The sequence below is a fragment of the Propithecus coquereli genome, unplaced genomic scaffold (assembly GCF_000956105.1).
Source record: "Propithecus coquereli isolate 6110/MARCELLA unplaced genomic scaffold, Pcoq_1.0 Scaffold621, whole genome shotgun sequence".
NCBI lineage: Eukaryota > Metazoa > Chordata > Mammalia > Primates > Indriidae > Propithecus > Propithecus coquereli.
This window is the reverse complement of record NW_012152186.1, coordinates 590,324-612,106: the sequence shown is the minus strand read 5'-3', so window position 1 is coordinate 612,106 and position 21,783 is coordinate 590,324. Positions and strand designations below refer to the sequence as shown.

The following is a 21,783-nucleotide window of genomic DNA, read 5'->3' as shown; positions in this document are numbered from 1 at the left end:
GGATTCCTGGGCCTTGCTGCTAGAGCTCGGGCAGTGGAGGGGAACCTAGGGACAGTTGTTAATGTGAGATGGGGCTGGTCCCTGCCTGTTCTCCTGGAAAGACTGTTGGGGATGCAGAAGGTCCCCTGCGGTGAGCTGGTGCCTGGTGACCTTGCACCAGGGCCAAAGCCCCACTTTGTGGCAGTGCCTTGGCTGGAAAACAGGCTGGGGGTGGGGGCATCTGGAAGGGTCAGAGTACCCTGACCAGCACCAGCAGGCCCGGAGGTTGGGGCAAGGGGATGCCTTTTATTCCACAGGGCAGGAGGGCGGCAGTGGGTGAGGCCAGGGGAGGCTAGTCCTGGAAGCGGTTGAGCAGCGCACAGGCCTTCTTCTCGAGCAGCTCCGAGATCTTCTTAATGCGCTTCTCACTGGCTGCACGGACGTAGCTGCCGGAGTCCAGCACAGCCACGCCGTCACGCACCTCACCCATGATGACCAGTGGCCCGTCGCCAGCCGTCACATTGGGGCAGGGGCAGGCCCAGTCCATGCCGCTCAGTGTCACCTCCAGGTACTTGGTGCCCAAGAACTTGAGGCCCATCTTGTCATCCTTGAGCACGTCATCAAGGGCCACACGGGCAATGCCGCCGCCCGCGGCCTCAGGCTCCTCCAGCACCTCGGTGAGCCGCCCCACGATGGCGAAGTCGCTGCGGCACAGGCTGGGCGCCAGCTTGCTCCGGAAGCGGCAGGCGCGGCAGGGCGGTGTTCGAGGCACGGGGCAGGCGTCCTCACAGCTCTCGCGGCTCTCAAAGTTGTTGCCGTTGCCCTCACAGCCACTGTACACAAAGGGGTGGCACTGCTGCAGCAGCGGGCTGTAGGCCCAGCGCGGCTCCCAGCCCTGGCAGGGGCCCTGCACGGCGGGCAGCACGCAGGCATCGCCAGGGCCGCGGGCACAGGCCTGCTGGCACGCCTCGTACGTCTCGAAGCCCCTGGCAGCCCCGTCACAGCCACGTGCCGGGAAGGTCATGCAGCCGCCTCGCTGAGGGTCAAAGTGCCAGAGGACGCGGTGTGGGGAGGCTGGGCCAGCGCAGGCATGCGTGTCTGGCAGGCACTCAGCCGGGGCTGGGACGCTGGGGTCCCTGCCCCTGGCCAGCTCCCGCTGGACCACGGAGAGCGGGAAGTCGGCTCGCAGCAGGCCGGCAGCGTTGCGTGCGGTGCAGGTGTACAGGCCAGCGTCCTCGGGCCGCGCGTTGTAGAGCACCAACTGCCCGATGCTGGTGACCACCACGTTGCCGTACATCTGGTCCGGGCGCATGATCAGGTTCTCCCGCTGGTGGCTCTGCTTCTCCCAGGTCACGGCGGGCGGGGGGCGGCCGCTGACGTCGCAGTGGAGGCTGGCCGTGCCCCCCACCTGCACCGCCTGAGGGGAAGGGCTGCTGTACAGGGCAGGCGGGACGGGGGCAACGCCGGGTGTTGGGCGGGCAGTGGTCTCGGGCGGCCCTGGGCTGCTGGGAGGCCAGCTTAGGACGTGCTTGCAGGGCACAACATGGAGGTGGAGGCCGCGCAGGCAGGCCTCGGCGTCCATGTAGCAGCGGTTGTAGTAGGTGAGGCCATCCGAGGCGCAGGTGAAGCTGGGCTCCTTCTCACAGCGGTCGCGGCAGCGGCACACAGGCTGCCCATCCCAGATGTCGCAGTCGGAGCCCTGCTGTGGGCACACAAAGCCCTCGCAGGAGGCTGCTGTGGTGGGTGCGGCCAGGCCCCCGTCGGGGAAGCGGGCTGCCACGCAGCTCTGCAGCCCGCACACGTTGGTGCAGCACTTCTCAGCATCCGCGCAGTCCTGGGGGGCGGGGGGCACTTCAGCAGGAGCCCTGGCACCCTCCCTGCCTTCCCCCAGGGGCATCCAGCTCTGCATCAGGGCAGGGGTGAGCCTCCTGCTCTGTGGTTGCAGCCGATGACGACCGCCTCTCCCCGAGCCTCAGCCTCCCCTCTGGAAAGCCGAGGAAGTTCTTTCCATCTGGCCTGACAAGCTGCCACACCACGTGTCATCGAGTTTGACCTCACTGAATCTTCAGATATCCCCAAGCAAGTGTCTCTGTTTGCATCGCAGAGGAAAGAGAGGCCAGGGAGGATGTGCTCACAGCCCCCCACTGCTCTGGCCCCTCAGACCACCCCTTGGAAGGTCGGCGTCCCCACTGGCCCCTGCTATGAGAAGGCAGTGGCCCAGGGCAGGGGGTGCTATGAGGGGCGGGCCTGCTGGCCTGGTCAGAGGCCTGCGTCCACTCTGCTCTTCAGAGGATAAGTGGTGTCCAGCGTGGAAGGGGTGGGTGTGGTGGGCAGGAGACAGATGGAGTGGGGAAGGGACAAGTGAGGGCGTATGTCCCCTGGGACCCTCCTTCGGGGCACAGCCCGACAGCCCAGCGAAGAGCATGGTGAGTGGGAGAAGGAATTGGACTCCTAGGGTTGGGGTCCCCTCGGGTGAAAGGACCAGGGGGTCTGAGTTTCCCCAGGCTGACCATGTCCAAGCCCCCAAGACTCCCTGTCCCCCCGACCATGCTCACCTGGTCCTGGCTGCACTCACGCTCACAGGTGCTCTGGGCATCCACCCACAGGTTGGGGCTGAGCTGGTTGGGGCACACGCCGGGGTGGCTCCCAGGCCCTGGCAGCAGGCCGGCCCCCGAGGTCAGCCCCATGAGGAGGAGGAGAGGCAGGAGCAGCCGTGGGGCCGGCATGGGGGCTGCCGGGCCAGGGGACTGGGGGGCTGTGGCCACCAGCCACCGTGTGGGCCCCACGGAGTACAGCCCCCAGCAGGCATCCGCCCTCTGGGCCACCGGCCACTCGCCGGGTGCCCTCCTGGCGCCTGGGCTGGAGCCCACAGCAGATGCTTGTCCTGGTGCCCCGACAGGTGGGTTCTGGGGTCTCTCTGTGCTCGAGTCTGCCCACGAGGCCAAGGCCCCGCCCCAGCGTCAGCCTGGCCCCTCTGTTCCAACTAGCGTGGCGGCTCCCAAGCCCTGGTCAGCACAGGGCAGGGGGCGGGGAGGGGCGGAAGGCTGGGGAGGGGCCAGAGGCCCAGGAGCACAGAGCTGCTGGCCACGAGGGTCACTACAGCGGGAGGGTAGGGAGGGGACGCTGTAACCCGAGCCCCTCCCTCCACACCAGCTCTAGGAGGAAGGGCAGCCGGGGTCAAAGTCTCCTGGAGGACCCTCCCTTGCAGCTCAGGGGAGAGGGGGCAGGGCTGGCAGATCTCAGCTTTTGTCCCTGACCCCTGGGGACCCCCTCAGGCTCCAGCTGAGGCAGGTCCAGGCTGGCAAGTGTCACCTGAGTGCAGGTGAGGCGTGGGGGCTCCACGCACAGCCCAGCAGAAGGTGGTGGGGGACTCTGCTCCCTTCCTGGGGAAGATTCCTCCACCATCTCCATGACCCTGAGGGTCACATCTGCCAGCAGGTCTTGGGGTTGAATTTCACTCCGCACACAGCCTGCTCCTCCCCTGCTGATCCTCGGGGGCGGGGCCTGACACACAACAGGGCTCAGGACTCCGTGCCCCCTGGGCCCTTCCTCAATGAGCAAAGGCATGTGAAAAAAGGCCCCTCAGCTGTGTGCAGGCACAGAGGTGCAGGCACAGAGATGGTCCACATCTGCACCGACCACAGCCTCCATCCCACAGGCTGCCCTGCCCTGGAAACATGGCTCACGTGCAGATGTCCAAGGGCACCTAAACGCACCCCTGAAAAGAGCAAGTGTCCTGGAAGCTGCTCCCGGAACACAGGCACCCCAGCAGTCTTTCCCAGCCCCCTGCCTCCCCGCAGGGGCCAGCACCCGCCTCCAGCCCAGCATCGAGGCCCCTCCTGGCAGGGGGGGCGCCCAGGTCTCAGCCAAGATCACACACAAGACAAAGGGCCACCCACAATCTGACCTCCCAAACCGTTCCGTGGCTCCAGAGGTTTGGAGCCCCACAGAATTTTCTCAGAGACAGGACGGAAAATGTCCCTGTAACCCTGCGTCTGACCTTCTGATCCTACAGACAGGGTAATAAGAGCCTAGTCTGGTCAGAATGAGGCTGAGAGGGCCACCAGGTGCCATCGTCTCTGCTAGACAAAGGGGGCTGAGGTGGCCCCTGACGCCATGGGGTGGGGGCAGCCCCCAGACAGGGAGGAGCAGCCCAGGGGGCCCCCCCGAGGCCAGCAGCTGTGGTCCTGAGTGTGGGGGCCACGTTCAGAGCAGAGCAGGCCCGTCCAGCTGGGCTCCCCTTGGTGGAACACAGCCGGGCACAGCCCTGCACACCCTATCCGAAGATGGCTTTCCCATTGAGGGTGCTACCCCAGGTCCTGGCTTTTAGGGGTCCTTGAAGCTGTGGCAAGTTGTGAGGGACAGCCCACCCTGGCCATGAGCAAGGGCTTGGCACGAGGGGGGCTGCCCACTGCTGGCCCAGCTGGGCTCCCTGTAAAACAGTGTGGCCTGCAGCCAGGCCTGGCCGCTCCGGCCCACCCTCGGCCCTCACTGGGTGGGTCTCTGGGTTGGTTTGGCAAGTACAAGACAGTGCTGGCCTGGCCTTGTCCCACCTGCACCCACCCCTGGTCAGACAGGATCGAGACTCATTCACACAAAACGAAACAGGGAGATCACAGCTGAATTGTGTTCACTGTACAAAGAGACGAGAACAGTTCACAAAGAACCCAGGAACGGCCCAAGTGTCAGACAGCAGCAAGGGTAGTGTTGACGTTGTGAACGCAGACTGCCCACCCCGCAAAGTCCCTGTGGTTTGTTCACAATTCCAGAGAAAGGGGCCCTGTGGGCAGCAACAAGACAGATGGGCCAGGCTGCCTCTGCCCAGCCCTGGTGGTGGCCAGGCCTGGGGCCCGGGTCCCCAATGGCTGCTGCAGGGGCCGTCTGGCTGGGCTCCCCTGGTCATCCGGCAGCTCACGTGGGCCACAGCCCTCGGCTCCTGGAACAGCAGGCCCTGGGGCTGCGAGTACACTGGAGCCCTGGTGACACCAACCGCAGGACTGTCTCAGAAACACGCTGTGAAGAATCCCCGGTGAGGGGGAGTCACAGGCCCACGGAGGGCTCCTTCTGCGTGCTGGCCCTGCCTGTGGCCAGGGAGCCCGAGGGCAGGAGGTAGAGTTGAGCACCAGTGCAACCCGCAGCGGAGTCACCAGGCCGGGTGGAGCCGATGCAGCCAGGGAGGAGAGAACAGGCACAGCTGACGCCGCCCTCGGTCGCTGGGGCAGAGCAGCACTGTGGAGGAAGGGTCGATGGCTTTCAGAGGAACAGTGACCAGGCCCTGCTGTGCCTGGGCCTCCAGCGCAAAGGCGAGGCTGGTGGTCCTGGAGGAGAGTGTGGCCTCCAGCACCAGCCACAGCGTGGACGAGGCTGTTCAGGCGGCATCATTAAAAACTAGGTCAGAATGGTTGCGGTGATGTGTGATCTCACAGGCAGAAGGGCTGTGACAGGTAAGCAGCAACTAAGGGACACATCCAGGGTCAGGGAACAGAAGCTGCCAAGAACAGAAGGCTGAACGGAAGTGCCCAGGGGTCCAGACGCTGCAGGAGGCCCCAGCAAGGACTGACAGCTCTGCGTCTTCACACTGGAGAGATGCTGAGTGCTGCGTCATCGACGTCAAGGTATCGAACCACAGCGGGAAGCTGCTCAGCCCCCGTGTAGGGAGGGACCCGTGGAGTGACAAGGATGGGGGCCCCTGAGTACACCCCACCTCGCCCCTCTGCAGCGAGTTGCCCAGGCCTGGTGCGGCACAGGGCGACGTCCAGACTGGCCGGAGCTCGCCCTGCCTGCTGCCGGCGCTCCCAGAGGGTGCGCTCGCCTGGCTGTTCCCTGCAGGTCTCTGGCAGCCCCAACCCCAAGTTGGGGCTGGAAGGAGGATTCCAGCTCTGACGGCTCATCCCTTCCCATCACCGCCTCCCATCTCCTTCCCGAGCCGTCTCAAGCTCATCCCCTTGGCTGACGAGGCCGCGCAGAGGCAAGCTTGCCACACGGCTGCACCGAGGCTTCCCTGAAGGCCCCTTAAAAATGTACAAAACAGGTGAAATGTTCTCTATATAAATAAGAAAGGCGAGCCAGGCTCCCTCCCGCCGGAGCCCAGGCACCTGTGGAGTCCTGGGTTTGTTTCGGACACATTCCCCGTAGCACCAGCAGCCCAGCTGCCCCGCAGCAGGCTCTCCGCCGCCTGCTGAAGAGGCGCGCTCTCTCTGCGCACGCTCCTCCCCTGCACCCAGCTCAGGTGTGGAGGAAAACCCAGGCTTCCTAGGCAGGGCCATGTGGCCGAGTCTTCCCTGCACGCAGCCTGGCCTGGCGTCTGGCCAGGGACATCCCCCGCGAGCCCTCCGAGTCTGTACAGGGCAGTGCCCAGCCAGGGTCTGCTAGGAGATCTTGCAGTTGCTCCTCGAGCAGTTCTGGGGTGGGCTCTGGGGGGGGCGGATGGACTTGGACCTCTTGAGGCTGTTGCCCTTGCTGCTGCCACCTCCAGCCCCGCTGGCCAGGGAGTAGGAGCGGCCGTGCATCATGACAGCGTTCATGCCGTTGGCCATGGAGAAGGACTTGAGGTGGCTCTTGATGGTGACCGGCAGCGGGAGCTTGTCGATGAGGTGCACGGGGGTGCAGGACACGATGGCACGGCAGCAGAGGTCCTGCAAGCTGAACACTGGGGTTGGGCAGAGAGGTCAGCCCGTGAGGAGGGCTGGGCAGGGCAGGGAGGCCCTGGGCAGGGAGACCTCGGCGTGAGCGGCCTCTCACCACCACATGAGCATGAGGCACGCATGGCTGGGAAGGTCTCAAAGCTCCTGGAGGGGTCCCCGGGACAGGGCTCCCTGGGGACCTGGACGCCCCAGCCACTCCACCCCAGCTGCCTGCACAAGTGAGGGTGCTTGCTGGGTGGCTCCCTTCTCCTGCCTTCCACCCTAAAGCTGCGCTTACTGGGAAGTGCCTGGGCAGGGGGCTGGCCTCTGGAGACCAGCTCTGCCCAGCCCTGGCTTGGAACCTGAAGCTCTGGCAACACTGGGGACTTCCTGGTGCGAGTGGGCGTGCGGACGAGCTCTGCAGGCCGAGCTGCTCTGGTGGCCACTACAGCTGTGGCTGGATTTTAACTCCATCTAGCTGAAGTCTACAGAGTGCGGGGGACGTGTCCCCAAGGGCAGGGGAGCCAGGTTCTGCCAGCCCAGGGCACAACCAGGCTCTTTATGGCCCCTGTTAAGGGAGGGAGTCCCCTGGGGGAGCTTAATCTTTGGGAAGATGAGAGTTTGACCCACCCTCGCCTGGCAGCAAGCCCTGTCAGGAGGCAGCTCAAGCCAGCGGCACTGTCTCCCCGAGGGAGGTCACCACAGGGGTTTCTGTTCGAGGAACGTGGCACAGACAACGCCACAAAGCTGTGAGCTCGGGCCCCTGTGATCACCTGACAGCAAGTATCTGTCTCCAGAACCATGAAGGCAGTGTAAACGCACTGCCTGCGCCAGCAGACGGGGACCCCACAAGCGCACGCAGAGTGGTAACGCGGCTGCAGCACCGTGAAGGCGAGGCTGCAGCCTGCGCGCCCCCGCCGGCTCAGGGGCCTGCATGGGCAGCCAGGAAGGCCACAGCTCTTAAAGAGCCACCCAGGGGCAGAGCTGCCGCCTCTGCCTCTGCCCTACTCTCCTCCCAGTCACCATGGCGCTGGCTGAGGGACCTGCCTGGACCCCCATCGTGTGGTTTCACTGCCCCGACCCCCGTGAACCTTGTGATCAGGACAGCCCAGTGGGGCAGGGACAGCATGGCCCACCAGCCCCGCCCCAGCCCCACCTCGATTGGGCCTCCAGATCTTCTCCATGCCGTGCCGCATGAGCACGATGCGAGACAGCTCCGTGAAAGACTCGATGACGTTGAAGTTGCACAGGGGGCTGACCTCAAAGAAGGTCATACAGTTCTTCTCCGCGTAGGCGCGCGCCTGCTCCGTTGGGACTTGCCGCTTGAAGGCCAGGTGCAGCCGGTTCCCAACCAAGATCCGAGGGACCCCAGGCGCATGCTTGGGGGCAGCAAAGAACTCAGCAAAGGCACAATGGCAGGACGCCCCCCACCCCTGGGCAGCCAGCGGGGCCCTCACTGTCTGGGTTCTGAGGTTGGGGGAGCCATGGGAGCAGGGGGTGGGCTAGGATGGCACCAACCTCTTCAGAGCTGGGCTGGAAGGCAGAGCCCGGGGCTCAGACCCCACCAAGCACAGGCCCTTCCAGCGTGGGGCCTGCTGGGGCCACAGGAGGAGCAGCAGGCAGAGGCCCCCAAGCCTCCCCCAGGGCCAGAGCCCGGGTGCCTCATGGAGCCCACCATTCCCTGGGAGGGGTCCACAGACCCACACCCACCTCATCGATCTCCTTGATCCAGCGGTCGATGCCGTCGAAGGACCAGCGGTTGGTGATGTCGTACACCAGGAGGATCCCCTGCAACAGACCCGAGGTCACCGGCGCATAGCTGGGCCCAGGCCAGGGAGGGACTCACCCGGACAGAAGGGGTCTGAGTTCCCAGGGAGGGCCAGGAACAAACACCGCCTAGCAGATTTCCCGGGTTACCAGAGTGACGGGCAGACGGACAGTGCCTCTCGCACAGAGCTCTGCAGCCCTGCCTCTACCTCCCTCCCCTCAGGGTGGGGCCTTCCTGCTGAGTGCGGACTGCTGCCAGGTGTCACAATTGCCACTTCCCCTCCCTCCCATGGACGCATCGGCTGGGGCAGAACTGACGTTTTTTCAACTTCTTTTCTGCAAACACATCGTAAGCATCACTCTGTAATCATTTAACAATCACGTGGGCCGAGAGCCAAGCCATGCACACCCAGGTCTGCCGTGCAGGGGCCGCAGCCCCTGGCCTGGGCAGGCAGATGAGGGGCCCGCCCTCCCGCGGACATAGCCTGGTCTTGCAGCTGCGGACGCCGAGTGTCCTCGCCATTAGTCCATCAGTGAACTGCACCCTGGGAGAACCTGGGACAGATCTGAGTGGGGGCACTTCTGAGTTTTCCAACTCAAACTTGCAGGGCAGAGTGCCAGTCACCCCGGGAGCAATTTCTGTGGAGCTCCCCAGCCAGGCAGAGCAGGATTTGCCACAGGGCTTCCCCACCATGTCCCTCAGAGACCAATTACCCAGAGCTCAGCTCTGGGTTGTTTCCCTCCGCCCTAAATCTCTACAGTGGCACTGCCATGGGCTCTCCAGCAGCACCACATGGAGCACGCTGCTCCCCACTCGCCCCCCTGTCAGCCTCAAACCCCACTTGAAGGAGGCTCAGGAATCAGACCCATCCAACGAGCTAGGACTCACACCACTCCCAGTCCCACGAAATCTTCAGTTAGCAAAGACTCTATCATGTAAGGGAGCGGAGAGAACAGTGTAGCTGAGACTGAAGGTAGAGGCCCCTCTCCTCTCTAAATTAGGATTTTTAAAGCCTCTTAAAACTGTCTTTTAATTTCTGAACTCTTAAGTGTGGTCCCCGGGTCTCGTTAAGATGAAGGTCTGAGTGACTAAGCCCAGCCCTGCGGATCCTCCTCTTACGACACAGGCCTGGCTCAGAGCGGGGCGGGGGCTCAGGAAGCACATCGCTCCCGGGAGACCCGCCGAGGCGGGAAGAAGACCAACTGCCAGAAGCCACTTTGGTGGGCAATAAAAGCTGAGCATTGAGATAAATGGACACGTCCCTGGGAGTCAGCCCTGCGGCTTGGGGCGCAGGAGTGAAGCCCTCTCAGGTGCCACCAAAGCGTCACAGCGCAGCCCTCGCTAGCGCACATCACAGCGTTGTTCACAGCAACAGAAACACAGAGACAGACTAAACGTCCAACCTCAGGGGACAGTGAGTCGAGGAAAACACACTGTGCAGACAGGAGTATATTTAGGGTCTATTTGATGACCATGGGAAGAGCTGGACAGACGGTGAGATGAGGCACACAGGCCCCAAACACCAAGTACAGTGTGATCTTTTTCAAATAAAGATGTGAACACACAACACATGACACTGAACAAGTTCACGTGGACGTGTTACAAATGGCAAAAGGGCAGAGGGTGACTTTTAGTTGCTTGTGTTGACCTATGTTTTCTGCAGTGAACGCCGCTATTCACGTGATGTTTAAGCACTAAAGCAAGTAAGCAGCAGCAGTGTTTTGGCTGCTTTTGCTCAGGTTCCGACTGTGCCGGTGGCTGTCGGGGAAGCCTGGCCGCACCCCCGCTGGCACCAGCATCCCCAGGCCCTGCTCTGCGCAGGCCGCTCCTGGGACTGCCAAGTCTGAGCAGTGGTGGTTGTGAGCAGAACAGACAGATCCCAGCTTTGGTCAGACTAAGGCAGCAAAGACCAAAATGCTCACGGATTTGCCAGGGGAAACCAGCTGGGATTAACCACAGGCAGGACGGCGGAGAAACCAAGATGAGGGTCCTCACTGTCAGAACCGACCGGAAAGGAACTCCAGCGCCAAGTGTATCGCAAAGAGGCAGAACACGGGGCAAATAAACGCTCCTACTAGATTCTGTTTTTTAAAACAATAAGCATAAGACATGCTCTGGCTTTTGAAGCACTAGCTAGTACTCTCGGGCATAAATGAACAGCAGCTCTCCCCCTGCTGGCACCGCCCAGGAGCAGCCCTGGCAGTGAGCGTGACAGACAGGTGGCACGCTGCTGTGCTGATCGGCACTCACTCAGTTTCAAGTGTGCGTCCTGAACCATTTTCCACACAAAACCCCTTCTGTGTAAACAAATCAGCCTCTCAGATTCCAGCAACAGAAACACTCTAACAGTCCACAAAGTCAAGGAAACCTTTGGCTCTTTAGTGGAATGTGAAGGGTCTCATGATAAAAGCCACAAGACTGCCCCGTTGTGGGATAGGTGACAACAGCAAAAGGCGGGACAGGGGCCTTTGTTGACCCAGGCCCTGGGGGACCCATGCGGCCTCTCCAGTCTTAACAGACAAACCAGGCTCTGCACTTGCTCTGAAAGCCACCACCTCCTCACTGCCGCCCACAGCAGGAGGGACAGGGTCGGCTCTGAGGGAGAAGCAAACACAGTTAAGGCGACCAGAGGCCCAGCTTCTCGGCTCAGGTGCTTTTCCCAAAGACAAGGTCCCCAGGAAGAGCCTGGCAGCCCCCGCCCAGGCCCAAGACTTGCACCTGGGGTCCACAACTTAGCTCCTCCTGTCCAGAAAATGACAACTAAGGACTTTCGGAATTGACAAAGCAAAACGAACAAAACAACCAGTTGTGCTAGATGCTCTGGAGAGAATACAGTAATCTTAACAGTCTGCTTTCCAAAAAAACTTACTGTCTAGCAAATACAGAATTTGTAAGATGGCTCTTTTTTTTCCTTAAGTTCTCACGTAGCTGGACAGAAATTACTCCCCGTGACCTGCTCCTCCCTCCTTGCCCTGTAGTGGGAACACTAACAGCTGAGCCTGCCAGGTACGACCTCTCAGTTCCTTTCTCAGTATTTCTCCAATAACCTTTTATCATCATAACCCAGGATAGCTGCCCCTCCTTCATTTTTTCTTTTACTACAAAAAAGTAGTATGTGTTTATTGCAGGAAAATGAGGAAACACTCAAAAAAAAAAAAAAAAGACAAAACATCCTTTTTGCAGCTAAAGTCGTGCCGACAGTTCCTTCTCTAAAAGGCAGAAAGGGACCCACAGAACATACTTTTGCACCTGGGCTTTTTCCACCTGCCAAGCTCTGTGCGTCAGCCCTCGTCCTTCACGGTGTGGTCTGCAGGGCTGTGGGCCCCCTGTGGCTTCCCCCAGAGCTGACCCCACCCCGGCAGCGAGCGCGGTGGTGACTGCTCCAGAGCAGTGGCTGGCACTCCTGAGACCCTGCCGCCACCTGCCTGTCCACGGCCTGACGCCCAGATGGAACTGCCGGGTGAGGCTTCCGCACTCTGTGCCTGTGGCAGGCCACACCCAGGCCCTTCTGCTCCCAAGGAGAGTCACCCACATCTCTGTGGGAGCGCCCAGGACAGGATGCTGCCCCACCCAGCCTCGCGGTCCTTCTCCACCCAACCCTCAGCAGAGGGGAGACAGCAAAGAGCTGACACCACACTACAGTGTAGAAAAACAGGTAAAGATGCCTCTGCAAGGGGACAAAACTCCACAAACAGTGGGGCACATGCGTGCTTAGGGCAGACCCATCTGGAGCAAGAAACTGCAAAGCACACACCTGACCTTTTCCCCAAGGCATCCGGACCCCAGACCTAAGCGTGCTCCCTGGGCCTGCACAAGGGTGTGCTGCCCTAGGCTGAGCTCACTGCCTGACCCTCGAGGGTCTCATCTGGCTCTTCCAGAAGTCTCTGTGCGTCACAGACAGGACTGACGGACCTTCCGTTCACACCCTCACGCTGGGGCAGCAGCAACAGTGACTGCAGCAGGTCTGTTCACACAGGTTTCCACTACTTTCCAGCCTTCTGTTCTCAGAGTCCACACACAGGCAGATCCGGTCAGTACGAGAGCGTGCGGGGAGCACAGGGGACACAGAGAAAGGAGAGTGCCTGAGCGTGCCCTCCACACCTGTGCACGCACGGCCCTGAGCGTGCCCCAAGCATGCCTGCCCTGCACGGGACCCCCGCGTGGTGCTCCCCGACAGGCGCCCCAGAGACAAGCCTGTGTCCTGCTCTTTGCTGTTGCTCTGCCCCTTCCCCGAGGGTCTGCTGCAGCCTCTCACACAAAGCCTTCCTCAGTGCCCGAGTCTGCACACAGGAGTGTCAGGGCATGATCCAGCCCCAGCCACCCCCGGGAGCAAGACCCAACCCCCAGCAGCCTCACAACTCAGCATGTGGAGTCCTGGGCGGACACACGGGGAAGCCACCAATGGTTTCTACCGGAGCAGGTGAACAAGCTGCATCCCACAACTCAGGGGGCTGCAGGGGCCACACTGGGCTCAGAGCACATTCCTTGCACCGCTAGGTGGTCACCAGCCACAGCTGTTGAGAACAGCGACAGCCTGTGCCGGGACACCAGATGCAGGCACACCAGGAGCCGGGTGCCCCCTGTGCCCAAAGCCCCTCCACGCCAAGTCCTGGGGAAGGGAGGCTCCCAAGGACAGAGAGGGCCACAGGAAGACACGTGCTCCCCAGACAAGGACGGGCTGTTGGGAAAATCTAATGTTAACAGGTCAGAATGTCCTTAGGAGGGCACACAGTGTTTGGGAGCGTGACAGGGCAGCAACTCCTACTCAGAAACAATCAGGAAAATCGTCCACTTGAAAAACAACGAAGAGCTGCTGGTCTTACCTGGGCGCCCCTGGAGTAGGACCTGAAGATGGTACAGAACCTGCCCTGGCCCGACGTGTCCCTGAAACACACAGGGGGGTGGGGTGTCAGGACGGCCATGGCCCATGGACCCTCCAGTGTTCACACTGTGACCCTGTGGGAGGCTCGCCCCAGATGTCCTGGGGAGCCCAGGTGGAGGGAAGGCAGGGGGAGGGAGGGCAGGTGGAGGGAGGGCAGGTAGAAGGAGGGCAGGGGGAGGGAAGGCAGGGGGAGGGAAGCCAGGTAGAACGTGACCAGAGCAGGCACAGGAGGTCCGCGCTAGAGGTGTCTGCACAGATGCTGACACCAAGCTGGCAGGCAGCAGAAGGGGCCGACCTCCATTCAACTGGCTGAGCGAGACCCCAACATGGGCCTGAGGGCCCCAGGAGACTGTCCTGCCAGGCTAGAACACCCCAAACCTATGGGAATTTACATCTTGACTTCGAAGTTCTGGGAAAAGCTCTGTAATGGGAAGCAAGTGAAGGGCAAGGGGACAGGGACCACAGTGGAAACAAGCCTTTAGGGGCAAAAAGGGAAGTGGACTCTACCAGAGCAAGACACCTGGGCTTTTGGTTTTTGCATCACGGAGCAGAACCTACTCCACGTTTACACAGGGCCTGCTTAAGTGGCTGCTCCAAGTGAAACGTAAACAGGACCCTTCCTGCCTGCACTGGGTTTCTGCATCCCACTGGCAAGCTGAGTGCTGCAGCCCAACTCACCAGAGCTCCAGCTTGACACGCCGGCCGTCCAGCAGGATGGTGGTCGTCTTGTAGTCGATCCCTGCAAGGAAGCGGAGGGGCTGAGGGGCGAAGGGCCCCTCTTGGAGAGGCTCCACGCCAGAGGCAGAGTGGAGGGGCAGAGGGCCCTGGCTGCCCAGGGTGGAGGTGTCCTCACAGCTCCAGCCCAGCGACCCAGCCTGCCCACTTCCACGCGACCAGAATGGGGTCAGGGCACCGGGTCCCACGGCCTGCTGGGAACATACGTGCTCCTTCCAGAACACGGTTCCCTGTGGCCTGCGCTGTGTGCGAGGGTCTGGGCTCTTCCCTCGGGGCCTCTGGCCAAAGCGGGGATGGGAGTCCAGCATGCCCAGAGGACAGCAGTTTGTCTGCACTCTGACCTACTTCATATGAATTCTGAAGGTGAATTCTCAAAAGCTAATGTATTTCCGAGTTTTTGGGTTCGCTATAGCCACCAGGTACTGACAATTGGAGCGTGCTTGGAGCATGATTGAAGATACGGTAATGTTTAAATTTCTATTTCTCTGGAGAGAAATATCTTTAGTTTTCATTTCTTTACACTTTTATGGGAAAAGGTCAGTCCAAGAGAAATTTGTAGGAGCAGATGGTGTTGGACACTCAACTTACACGTAACATCTTAAACTGGTTTATGACATCTGAAAACTCCAAAAGCTTCTACCGTTGAGGCTCAGTCCCTGCCCTTGCCTTAAAACGCCATCGGTTTCTTATCTTTTTATAACACTTGTTCCAAGAGAGCTTAGGAAAGGGCATTTTTAAAACACAGGTGATGCTTTCACACAGAATATGTCTGTGTCTGCGTGTCTGTGTGTGTCTGCGTGTCTGTCTGCGTGTGGGATCCACCCCTGCAAGCCGACCACACGGCGCCTTGCCTACGGCCCCTTCTTCAGGCATCAGCGCTTCCGCCTGCACCCGCCCTTCTGCCCAGCCAACTCCTAATTGCACATCGAAACCTGGTTCTCACGCATCGAAGGACACCATCAACCCAGGGAGAGAACAGAAGAAAATACCTGCAAATTAGACATCTCCTTAGGGACTGATGTCCAGAATCAATAAAGAAGTCCTGCAACTCAACAAAAAGAACAAACATCCTGATTAAAAAACGAGCAGCCTCTCTCAGGTCCTTGCTTCCAAGATGACAAAGAAAAGAAGGAACAACAGCTGTGCCAAAAAGGCAGCCCACACAGCAGGGCGGCTCCCAGTGCATGCCCAAGGACAGGCCGTTAAGAAGTCCCTCATGAGTTAAGAAGTCCCTCATGAGGCCGGGCGCGGTGGCTCACGCCTGTAATCCTAGCTCTCTGGGAGGCCGAGGCGGGTGGATTGTTTGAGCTCAGGAGTTCGAGACCAGCCTGAGCAAGAGCGAGACCCCATCTCTACTAAAAAAAAAAAAATAGAAATTATCTGGACAACTGAAAATAGAAAAAAAAAATTAGCTGGGCATGGTGGCGCATGCCTGTAGTCGCAGCTCCTCGGGAGGCTGAGGCAGGAGGATTGCTTGAGCCCAGGAGTTTGAGGCTGCTGTGAGCTAGGATGACGCCACGGCACTCTAGCCCAGGCGACACAGTGAGACTCTGTCTCAAAAAAAAAAAAAAAATTTACACTGTATGTACACGATAAAATTAAGTGAGAGAAAGTTGTCTTGTGCATGTTCTCAAGCAAAACAGAACACTCTTCAGGAAGAAACCGCATACAGGTCCACAGCCCCACAGCCCTCCTGCACCCCTTCTCCCCAACTCTTGTCTCCTGCTTCTCTGGGAAGCTTCTAGAATTCTGTCAAACAGGAAGCACAAACGGAGAAGACTTTGGCCCAGGACTTGCCGCCTCCCAGTCCTAGCGGCTGCAGCTCCTGAGATAGACCCGAGAAGACGACGCTAGAAACGGGGGTTTCCCACAAAGGTGTGGGTGCTCCTCCCTGAGACCAGCGTCACCTCCACGAGACGATCTGCCAGGCAGGCACGGCGCAGGCAGATCAACGGTGCAGACGCTGACAGCTGACGGCTGTGGGACTCCAAGCTCAAGCCCGGCCCCCCATCAAAAGGAGCTGCCCTGCCGCTGAGCCGCCCCTAGATGGCGCTGTGTCCCCGGCGGGGGCGCCGAGAAGCGCCCAGGACAGCCCAGGAAAGAGCCAGATCTGTCACCAGCAGGCCTGGGACACAAAGGAAGCTGTGCCGACGCCCCAGTCTGTCGCCACCTGCAGAAGCACCGTCTGCAGCTGGTCTTAGGGGGGCTCTCCCACTGACCAGCTGACCGGAGTGTTGGACACGCAGAACACCCGCCGCTGGGACCCGACTCGCTGCCCTCAGGAAGGGTGGCCTCCGCTCCCGCAGCCCCACCAGGTGCCCTGGGCTCTCTTCCCTGCGGCACCAGACCTGCCGAGGATTCTCGTTGAACACTGGTGAGGAAAAATTTAAGGTCACTCGGAACAGCTTAGACCTGCAAACAGTGGCCGTGACAGCTAAACGCAGTCTGCTGAGCATCTTGCCCCCTGGTGCCCACGGCCACCACCCAGGCAGAGCCCTCCTGGCCCCCGGATGCAGCTCCGGAAAAGGTCTGGACTCTCAGAGAAGGGACAGGTATCTCACCCCACAGGCCCGGCACCCGCATGGGCACCCCCAGGAAGGCAGGTGAGTGGGCAGCGGTCACTACACTGGACAGCAGGGGCCAGCTGAGGGGGTCCCCAGCAGGGACCCGGCCTTACAGCAAAGGCCGAGAGGCTTAGAAAGAATCCAGAGTTCCTAGGCTGGCATTTTTACTTGGGAAATTCGATTATCAAATTTGATACCATAGTCAATTAATATAAAAATGTCAAATATATTCTTCACACTTACTCTGTCCTCTCACACCCCACCACCTTCCAAATTTGTATGAAGACGTGTGGTGTGCTTTGCAGATTACTAGAAAATGCAGGCACACCAATTTCAAAGAGCAGCCTGCCTTGGAAAGGCAGACTCTCTCTGTCATGACGGCAGGACGTTAAGCAAACTTTTCTGGGTCAGCTGGGATAACTCAACAACCCCTCCCCGCACCCCATCAGTCCTTAAATATATATATATATTTAGAGATGGGGTCTCGCTCTGTCGCCCAGGCTGGAGTGCAGCGGCATGATCAAAGCTCACTGCAGCCTCAGACTCCTGGGCTCAAGCGATCCTCCTGCCTCAGCCTCCCATATGGACAGGACTACAGGTGCCTCCACACCCAGCCTGAGCTGCTTTTTAAAAAAAATGATGAGAAGTTTTCTTCAAAGTATTTGACAACTCAAACAGCATAGTGTGACCATTACGAACAGAGTCGGCTCTCGGGAGCCAGCTCAGCTGTATGAAGCCCACCCACTGTGACAACCAGGCCCAGTCCCAGCCCTGCGCGTGTCTCAAGGGGAGCCCACACCCACGGTGCGAGCTGAATGCACAATGCGGCAGAAGCAGCAGACACGGCAGGATGGGCTGCACAGGATGACCAGATCTCAGGACGGGGCTCAGGAGGGTGCAGGGCCCAGAGGCATGTGGCTCTGCAAGGGAGCCCTCTTCTTGGCAGAGCCCAGGAGGGCAGAAGCCAGCTCTCCTCTCAGTACAGCATCTTCTCCTTGACCTTGCAAAATCCACAATCAGCCACTCCCAGTCCTGCCTCCAGCTCAGCCGAGCAATGGCCCTTCTTCCCAGGCAGCACTGACCTGCTTTTCTCTCAGAAATCTCTGAAGGCCAAAATTCCACCAATGATGCTTGTTTTTGTTTTGAGACAGGGTCTCACTCTGTCACCCAAGATGAAGGGCAGTGGCATCATCACAGCTCACTGCAGCCTCAAACTCTTAGCCTCAAGTGATCCTCCTGCCTTGGCCTCCCATTCCCAATGTGCTGGGATGATAGGTGTGAGCACCCAGCCCATCAAGGATGCTTTTAATGTCTCAGCCCTTGGTGTAGAGAGGAGAACCCTCAGTGTCTCCCATCCCTCATCCCACGCTGAGCCCCGAGGGGGCTCTGGCATTGAGCAGCCACTGGGAGGACAGTCTGGTGGGAGAGGCGGATACTCCGAGGGTTAATGACAGTCCGCACTAAACGGTCCCCATGCCAGGACCACCAGGAAGGAAGCCTTCGGCTTGGAAGGTTTCATAGAGGAGCAATTATCCAAGCTGGGCCTAAGGGTGAGTAGGCATTTCACAGGCAGGAGGGTGGGAGGCATAAGGAGGGAGAAGCAGGGTGGCATCTTGGAACAGGGTTTGGAGGCCCGCACAGGGGCCGCAGGCACCGCGGCTGTGGGCAAAGGCTGTAGAGCTGACGGGGCCACGGCAGGCTGGACTCGGACACCCCCCCACAAGGGGGGGGTCGCTGGCGGTCAGCAGGGAGACTGTCCACTCTAGCACTCTCAGTGCCTGACTTATTTTTTCCTTCTGTCTAAAAGTCTTTTCTGGGCCAGGCGCCGTGGCCCACACCTGTAATCCCAGCATTCTGGGAAGCCGAGGCAGAGGATCACTTGAGGTCAGGAGTTCGAGACCAGCCTGAGCAAGAGCAAGACCCTGTCTCTACTAAAAGTAGAAAAATTAGCTGGGCGTGGGGGTGGTGCCTGTAGTCCCAGCTACTCAGGAGGCTGAGGCAGGAGGATCTCTTGAGCCCAGGAGTTTGAGGTTGCTGTGAGCTAGGCTGATGCCACGACACTCTAGCCCGGGCAAAAGAGCAAGACCCTGTCTCAAAAAAAAAAAAAAAGAAAAAGAATGAATCAGAAAATGCTAATAATGTCTGTCCTTTGCTATGTTTTAGTCAAGCACCTGAAACTGGAAAGCCCAGCTCGTGTCAAAGGGAAAGGTTTGCAGACAAAAAGGAGCATCCACCTATCTGACCCCAACAGGTTCTTCCTGCTGTGCAGCCCGGTCTGTGTGAGTCAGGCTCTCCTGGGCGGGGCCAGAAGCACTCCCTGGGCAGGTGTGGAGGCGGCAGTCGGTTCCACTGACGGTTTCCACCGTTTCCACGGGAGCTCCCAGATCTCACTTCCTGGGGAGTAGGGCCCACACCAGGCTGTCTGCACAAGCGCGCACCCACACGATCCCAACGTGGCGTCCAAGGCAGACAAAGCGTCAGGGGAGGTGGCTGCTGTTTCTCGGTGTGTTACTCCTCAGGGAGGCAAAAGAAGCTCCCGCCAAGTTTTCACAGATAGACAAAAAGCAAAAGAGGAATGTCTGGGTCTTCCAGCCACCAGAAAAAGCTTTCTATAAAACAGGCAGATGTGCAGAGGTGCTGTGGGATCCGGACATCCAGGCTAGCCTCAGGCCCTCTCAGGGCACGCAGTCCTCCCACCAGGGTTGCCAGAACTGGTCTTCACATTTACTCTCCCACACGCCTGCGCCAAAGAAGCCCACCTCCGCCCCAGTGCAGGCCTGAAGCTAGACGAGGGGGTCCACATGTCCTCAGCAAGCGGCTCCCCGAGGCAGTGCTGAGCCGTGTGGCAGGCACTCCAGGTGAGCCCAGGGCCCCTCCTGTGGGGGTGGGGGATGGGACCTGAGACTTGCTTCTGACCAACAGAATACAGCCAAGGCAAGGGGTGTCCCCTCTGAGACTACGCTACATGGGACAGGGATTTAGTCTTGCCGGCTCCATGAAGTGAACGGCCCTACAGAGAGCCCTGTATGGCCAGAACTGTGGGTGGCTGACACCTACAGCCCACAAGGAGCGGAGCTTGGAAGGGAACCTTCCCCAGACAAGGAACCTTCCTTCGGGTAAGACCAGCCACAGCTGACACCTCGATTTGCAGCCTAGGAGAGACCCTGAGAGGACCCAGTTAAACCATGCCAAATTCCTGAAACTGTGAGCTAATAAATGAGTGCTGGTTTTAAAGTGCTCAGTTTATTTCGATTTCTTACACGCAAAAGATAACCAAAACAAGCAGTATCTAAAAGAAAGGTACACACCCTCCTCTGACCCAGTCACTGAGCCTACAACAATCTACCAAAAGAAACCAAGAAAAAGACCTTTTCAAAGGGTGTGGTCAGCAGAATAACAGCCCCCAGCAGCCCGTGTCCTACTCCCGGCAACCTGTTATTTTACAGGACAAAAGGGCTCCATGGATGGGATTAGAGCCTGGACCTTGAGATGGAGGTCATCCTCGACCGGCCTGGGTGGGCCTAACTAATCACATGAGTCCTTAAAAGCCTTTCCTGGCTGAACTAGACATGAGGTAGGAGAGATTCAAAGTATGAGAGGGACCTGACCCACCATTGCTGGCTCTGCAGATGGAGCAGGGGCCCCAAAGGAAGACTGTGGGCTGCGCAACAGCCAGATGCTGAGAAAGGCCCTCGCATTCCAGCAGCAAGGAGACAGGGACCGCAGTCCCACAGCCGCAAAGAACTGAATCCCGCCAACAGCCCCCCGAGCAAGGAAACGGATCCTCCTATAGAGCCCACAAAAAGCAAGGCCCCACCAACACCTTGACTTTAGCCCAAGGACACCCCCATCAGAACGAGGACCACAGAACTGTGAGAGGACACGTTATGTCACAGCAGTAACAGAGAAGGAATACGCAGGTGCAACAGAAACTAAAAGCTATTTAGTGCAGCATTATTTTTTGTTATAAATAAACTGTATACAAACTCAAAACCTATCCACTGGGGAATGGTTAAATAACAGAAGCTAACTCTGCAGGATGGAAAGTTCTATGGCTATTACAAAGAAACAGGCGCTAACCCATCAGCACGGCTAACATGGAGGCAGGACTTAGAATAAAGGGAACTCTCACATTTCTGCCTCCTGGTGAGACAGAAATCGTCTGGCTGCTTTGGAAAACGGAGCGCACCAAGGCTGAAGGTGTGCACACCCCAGCGCCCGGCAGCACTCCTGGTCCGCAGTGTATCCCCAGCAGGAAGGTGTCCGTGTGAGGACAACAGCATTTCAGACAGGAGTCTCCATCCTCCTCACTGGCAAGCAAATTAATAAAACTCTTTTTCGCTTCTCCTCAAAAAAAAAGAGAAAGAGAGAGAAAGAAAGAAAGATGTCCATGTGTTCAGCAAAAACACGTGAGAATTTTCACAGGAGCACTATTCAGAGTAACCCAAACATGGAAACTACCCAGAGCCCATCTACAGAAGAACAGATAATGCCCTGCGGTACTCACACACGGAAAGCCACGCAACACAGAGGAGCGACCACTACACACAACTACGTGGATGACTCTCACCCAGAATGTGTTGAAAGAAGGAAAGCAGACACGAAAAAGTACATGCTGTGTGACTCTATTTACATAAACATTCTAGAAATTGCAAATGAGTCTATAGTAACTGAAAGATCAGCGGCTGCTAGGTCTGGGAGCAGGGAGCGAGTGGTCTGTAAGGTGTTAGGACTGTGTGTGGCGACTGTTTCTCAGGTGTGCGTGTCTGTGGACACTGAATTTCAAACTTTAAATGTAAAAACAGATTTTTTGTACATAAATTATACCTCAATAAAGCTGATTAAAAGAAAAAAGCTGACAACATCAAATATTGGCCAATGTGGAGCAACTGGAACTCCCATGCACTGCTGACGTGAAAGCACAATGATACAGCTACTTCAGAAAACACTTCAGCAATTTCTTATAAATTAAAACGTACACTCGTATGACAGCAATTCTACTCCTAGATATTTACCCAAGAGAATGGAAACATGTTCGCAAAAGGACTTGTACACTGGGGTATATTCATGCAAAAGGATACTACTGAGGAATAAACAAAGAGTAAATTACTGATTTGTACATCAGGAATGAATGTCAAAAATATGCTGAGCAGGCCGGGCGCGGTGGCTCACGCCTGTAATCCTAGCACTCTGGGAGGCCGAGGCGGGCGGATTGTTTGAGCTCAGGAGTTC

At 58.6% G+C, this 21,783-nt stretch overlaps 2 protein-coding genes across 2 annotated transcripts in view; both read right to left on the bottom strand.

Annotated features, from left to right (window-relative positions):
- Positions 1-266: 266 nt before the first annotated feature.
- On the bottom strand, positions 267-2,888 carry WFIKKN1 (WAP, follistatin/kazal, immunoglobulin, kunitz and netrin domain containing 1). The gene is made up of 2 exons (XM_012659612.1): positions 2,535-2,888; positions 267-1,813 (listed from the first exon to the last, which is right to left on the bottom strand). The coding sequence occupies exons 1-2, from the start codon at positions 2,703-2,705 to the stop codon at positions 332-334; spliced, it is 1,653 nt and encodes a 550-aa protein (XP_012515066.1). The 5' UTR covers positions 2,706-2,888; the 3' UTR covers positions 267-331.
- A 1,725-nt stretch (positions 2,889-4,613) lies between these two features.
- Positions 4,614-21,783, bottom strand: part of RAB40C (RAB40C, member RAS oncogene family) — a 28,637-nt gene continuing 11,467 nt past the window's right edge. The window contains exons 2-6 of the mRNA XM_012659611.1: positions 13,931-13,991; positions 13,194-13,254; positions 8,313-8,390; positions 7,759-7,981; positions 4,614-6,628 (exon numbers count right to left, since the gene is read on the bottom strand). Coding sequence (XP_012515065.1) covers positions 6,348-6,628; positions 7,759-7,981; positions 8,313-8,390; positions 13,194-13,254; positions 13,931-13,991 — 704 coding nt within the window. The 3' untranslated portion in view covers positions 4,614-6,347. The remainder of the gene's footprint in view (positions 6,629-7,758; positions 7,982-8,312; positions 8,391-13,193; positions 13,255-13,930; positions 13,992-21,783) is intronic.